The sequence below is a fragment of the Olea europaea genome, chromosome 6 (assembly GCF_002742605.1).
Source record: "Olea europaea var. sylvestris chromosome 6, O_europaea_v1, whole genome shotgun sequence".
Classification (NCBI taxonomy): domain Eukaryota; kingdom Viridiplantae; phylum Streptophyta; class Magnoliopsida; order Lamiales; family Oleaceae; genus Olea; species Olea europaea.
Genome location: NC_036242.1, coordinates 14088209 through 14093247, shown reverse-complemented (window position 1 = coordinate 14093247; position 5039 = coordinate 14088209). Strand labels below are relative to the sequence as shown.

General features: G+C 34.9%; 2 protein-coding genes across 2 annotated transcripts; both read right to left on the bottom strand.

Annotated features, from left to right (window-relative positions):
- Positions 1 to 27: 27 nt before the first annotated feature.
- LOC111395933 (EH domain-containing protein 1-like) lies at positions 28 to 1265 on the bottom strand. The gene is made up of 6 exons (XM_023022163.1): positions 1119 to 1265; positions 987 to 1029; positions 864 to 922; positions 572 to 691; positions 353 to 455; positions 28 to 232 (listed from the first exon to the last, which is right to left on the bottom strand). Exons 1-6 carry the CDS (start codon positions 1143 to 1145, stop codon positions 126 to 128), a joined length of 459 nt encoding a protein of 152 aa, XP_022877931.1. The 5' UTR covers positions 1146 to 1265; the 3' UTR covers positions 28 to 125.
- Positions 1266 to 2937: 1672 nt separating this feature from the next.
- On the bottom strand, positions 2938 to 4930 carry LOC111395196 (EH domain-containing protein 1-like). Its single transcript, XM_023021193.1, has 7 exons — positions 4916 to 4930; positions 4688 to 4816; positions 4352 to 4603; positions 4156 to 4235; positions 3598 to 3724; positions 3358 to 3501; positions 2938 to 3257 (listed from the first exon to the last, which is right to left on the bottom strand). The coding sequence occupies exons 1-7, from the start codon at positions 4928 to 4930 to the stop codon at positions 3072 to 3074; spliced, it is 933 nt and encodes a 310-aa protein (XP_022876961.1). The 3' UTR covers positions 2938 to 3071.
- Positions 4931 to 5039: the final 109 nt, after the last annotated feature.

Here is a 5039-nt window from a genome sequence, read left to right as displayed (position 1 = left end):
GTCAAAAAATCAATTCTCAAAATCCCTACCAAACGGGCCCTTGATTTTTATTATCCGTTTTTAATATTATACCCCTGTTTCTGGTTTTAATCCGGTCATGCATCTTTCTATTGAGTCCAAACTTCCTAGAAAGATGACAATGATTTTAATATGTATAGGTGTATCAAGAAGCCTTCTTGTACCATAACAACAATAAACCGGTCAGTAGTTGGCTCAGGTCCAATATGAGCTCCTGTGAAGAAAGAAATACTATTGTTTTTAGCTAGTGGAAGCATCATTGACATAAAATGTCAAAATAAAATTAAAAAGAAAATGAAATTAAAGTATCAATAAAAAAAAGAACTCAAGTAACCTGGATAGCTGCACTTGAGTAAGTGTTTTATAAATGTGGTTTTTCCAGTTGAGTACTGACCCAAAAGCATGACCATGGGCTTGGCATCAAAATCACTATTTGTCTTCAAATAAAATAATATGTCATTCCCACATTTGCAGTACCAATACATCCATAAACCCGAACAAAGTAGAATCAGTATGGTGCATTATAAACACGAATTGTTTTTAATCCACTCACCAATACAGGAGATCCAAAATCATTGAAACGGTAAGCAGTTTCCAATGGCTTTAGCTTTTCATTGTACAATATCTTTAATCCATCCGTCACTGAAGTAACAGGAACAAGAGAAGTAGGGTTCTGCATAAAAATGTTAAAAAGGATATATCAGGCAGTTTTTTTCCAGATCTATATATAAAGAATCAAAGAAGTTAAAGATTAGTGAATGTAAAAGTTTTCACTAGACAAACTATTTACATATCAATATAAACAAAGAACTACTGAAGACGTGATAAAGAGAATGAAAGAGCACCTTCTTTTTTGATTTTGTGCTATACATCATGGGAGGCATTGATAGTGATTGAGTAGATCCTGCTTTGATCAATGACAAAGTTATCTAACTGCTATCTTAAATCAAAGAATAGAAGTTACTGACCATTTGAGTAAGAATTGCCATTCATTGTTGCTCCTTTACTTTCCTGGATAAAATATACAAAGGTGTTCATCAACAGAGCTTAAGTTTTATGACAAAAACAAACAACAAAAAGGAGGATAGATGGCTACTTACAGCGAGTAAGGCATCCAAACCTTCCATTGATGGAAGACTCGGTGATTCAATGTCAGCTACACGAATGGAAGAATAAAATGAAATCCAAAAGTTGACAACTTTAGATATTGAGAAATGTTGAAAGCATAGAGACAATTATACAAGGCTAAAAATGCAAGTCTCTGGCCCCAATTTTGAGNTACCTAAAGTGTTCGAGAATTGGAATTGCTATATACTTGTTTCTTTACCTTCTTGAAAATATCAAACAATCCCAGGACTGTAATGGAATGAGGGTATAAAACTTGAACTAAAAGTCACCACTGTCCATTCATTGGACCTTTTCGAAGTTCTCTTGATTCCGTACCGACTTCTTTTGCAGCTATATCAAAGAAGGAAGTACAGTTAGTGTCATGGGGGTCGTCCAGCGTCATGATAATGTACTCATGATTGTTCCACCTGCAGAACCTGTTTCAACGGGCTGTCATTGGCCCTGTTGCCTTCTCCCAACCTACACAGAAGGCCTTATTTTGACATGTGACGAAACTCAGAATAATAGTGACGTGATTCCTGTATAGATTGTGAATTGCTTTGTAACTTTGGTTTGCTAGTCACAAGTACATAGTCGAGCATGATCTTGATCAAGATAACACATTCCACAGCACACTGCTATATACTTTCCAGAATCTTCAATTGTATATGAATGGTGGCCTAGAGGAAGAAAAGCTGAAGGCTTTTCACATGCTTAATCTGTATATGTTTCTCAGAGATCTAGAAGCGGGAGGAGTTGGCAGCACTTTCTTGTGCTAATTACTGAGCTTCTATGTTTCTACCATGTGTATAAATGTTGGAAGGGACCAATAATAATTATTTTGTGATGATGAATGTCAATCTGTTGTTACCTGAATATGTACCATTACTTGGTGAATTACAATAATTTCTTCAAATCGGAACCAGGGGGTGCTTATGCAAATGAATCAGAGGTAAATTCCGAAACACAGGCCTAGTTGAAGATAATAGTGCTTCTTGTTTCTTTTGATTCAAGTTCAATGTTAAGAAGGTTAATCTTTTGTATCTTTTCTTTTGCACTTCATCGTTCATTATTTGAGTAATGTTCTTTAAAACCAGTCAAGGTGAAAATTTATAAAATTAAACCACTATTTGACAACTTGGGAAATTAAGTTTTGAAATAATAATTTTTAGGAAAATGTACGGTTAGAAAGTAAACAAAAAATCTTGGATTTACATGACAAATATTTTATTTTGAGAATGCCTAATTAAAAAGAGTTTGAGAGAATTTTGTAAAAATGACTGTCAAACAAGGGCTAAATCCCACATTCAATTGAGACATATAGGCCTTACTAATGGTAGATATTTGTCAATTTTTTTTATCTAATCTGTTTCACATTTGTTCAATTTTTGAAGTAATTTAGGAGTTTGTGTTAATGAAGACAAAAGGAATACGAAGCTTTTTGGCTTCTGACCTGACTAAACTTGTGCATAATTTCACCCTAATATATTATGAGATGACAATCTCATATGTAAAAGCTAGAATTCTATGTATCACCCAATCTATTTGATACTGAACGGAAAGACAGGTGAAGAGAAATAACATACACTAATTTCCAACTCGAAACCGTGCATGACGTTAATGAAAAGAATCATGTTACAATAACATAATGGTTGACATAACGTCATATGACATCATATTATTGGATTGTTTAAAATACAGTCAACTTTTCTATCTAATCATATTTTGCCAACATTCATTCTGTTAAAGTATCTATCAACATTTTTTTTTATTTTTTTTGTCAAAGTAGCTTTATCCTAACAATGCCAGTTGTAAAAACAAAGAATTTCAATCCATTGAACGTAAGAAAAAGGGCATACAATCGTTCTTATCATGCACAAAATGGAAATGCTGCATACTTTCAAACTTCAAGCATTCTTGAAGAGAGAGCTATATTGTACCTCTTTCTAGTCGTACAGATTTCTAATATTTTTTAGAAGCTGCGGGATGTCGTGTCCCAGCATGTCATCAACAGCCTGAATCATTTTAGGCTTCAATTTCTCAAACTCCTCAATGTTATAACGACTCAGAACCTCCCTGAAGTTCTCCACACTTGGGAAGTCACCTGCTGGTAGATGATGTTCTCTCTGGACCTGTTACCCAGAATTTTTTTTTAAAAAAAATTAAATTTACAGCATTCAAGCAAAAAAGTACCTCTGGGTTGGTTTGTGCACGAGAGAGAGAGAGAGAGACCTTTGCAAATACATCTTCGAGATTATCCATAAGTCGCTTCTGAGTTTTGGATTTGCCCATAAAAGATGGCATTTCCCTTTTGAGATGGCTAATTATGTAGGCATGGATCTTGGCAGCTCTTGCACGTTTAACAAATTCATTGATCTGGAAACACATTTTTATGAGTGTCCTACATGTAAACACTACACTTCCAGCTAACAAATACTACGTGTACATCACCATATAAGAGATTTAGCATACCCGGCGATCACAAGCCTTCTTTGGAATGTCCATCAAATCTACAAGAAGGTCGTCTTGTTCTTTCTCAAAAAGATCCTTCCCTATAGGTCCAAGCACTGCTTCATTAACTGGCTTGTCATTAAATGATCTGAAAATCACAAAAAAGATAAAAATGTTTTGATTTCCAAACATACCAGTCAAAATAGATAAGGTGAACAAATATTAATTAGACCTAGACATCTCAAACCACTATTATATTAGAAGATAGTGGGGGAAAAAAAGAGTGTGAATGGATTAAAATACAAAGAAAACCAGTGGAATTCAACTGTAACTGATATGCGTCTTTTTTGAAAAGGCATAACAGGATTTCCTCATATTTCAGGAAATAGCTAAACAATGTTTTCATTATAGGGAAGAGAATAGTCATGGGGCTGTCACGAAACTATGATATTTAATGCTGAATTTAGTTACACTGAACTCCAAACATCCACATTTTCTTCAGTAAGTGTTGAATATTTATCTCCAATGAGAGTTTTAAGTTTATATGAATCAAGAAAGTCTGGATAAAAAAGAACCTACCCTATATAGACACGCGCTACCTCTGGAGTGTTCAAAACTTTTCCAAGCGACCACATTAGTGCACCATAAACTCTCATCAACTGGAACATGAAAAGAAGCAAAAAATAATATCGCGAGGAAAGAAAACTTATCAAGTAAAATACACTGCAAAGGTAAAACCAATTAATGGCCTTCCCCATTCAAATAATGATCTTACTTGTTGAGTATCAACTTGATCTGCCTTGTTTAAGACAACACGTATCTTGTCATCGTGGCCACGTAAAGATGAAATGACACGTTTGAATTCATCACTGATGTCAAGTTTGTGGGGATCAAATAGAAGGAGAATCATATCACATTTTGCAGCAAACCAAGATATGACACCTGTGAAATCATAGCTTCTTTGAGTCCGTTGCTTTTCACCAGATAAAACTCCAGGAGTGTCCACGAATGTAATATGTTCAAGCAACTGCAGGTCAATGAAACCAACTTGAATATTTAAATGACTTCGATAAACCATGATATACTACTATGCCTCAAGATCACAACTCACTGGATGTGGCATTTGAGAACACTCAAATTTTGACAAAAAGGAACCACCAAAAGTTGTCAAACCAGTAAATGGCATGTCTGCATGGACAGCAATAGTGTTGCCTGGAATGCTCCTTCCATCAGGTCCAGACTAAGAGGAAAGATCAGGAAACATTCAATGAGTATCAGCAGAAGAGAAAAGTTGGCTGCATAGTAGAGACGCTTGTTATAATATGCCTCCAAGGAATACAGAGCTAGAGTTCATAATTTCTCATATTATATTTAGGCTCCGTTTGGTAGGGATTTTTTGCCCCAAAAAATTGATTTTTTGACCGTTATTTTACTATTCAAGCCATAATTTTTTACTTCTTCTC

Coding starts and splice junctions, on each gene's coding strand:
- LOC111395933 (XM_023022163.1), bottom strand. CDS start 1,145: ATGGAAGGTTTGGATGCCTTACTCGCT. Junction 923..986: donor TGGCAATTCTTACTCAAATG/GTCAGTAACTTC, acceptor TGATCAAAGCAG/GATCTACTCAATCACTATCA. Junction 456..571: donor ATTTTGGATCTCCTGTATTG/GTGAGTGGATTA, acceptor TTTTATTTGAAG/ACAAATAGTGATTTTGATGC.
- LOC111395196 (XM_023021193.1), bottom strand. Junction 4,604..4,687: donor GTTCTCAAATGCCACATCCA/GTGAGTTGTGAT, acceptor ATTGACCTGCAG/TTGCTTGAACATATTACATT. Junction 3,258..3,357: donor TCGAAGATGTATTTGCAAAG/GTCTCTCTCTCT, acceptor TCTGGGTAACAG/GTCCAGAGAGAACATCATCT.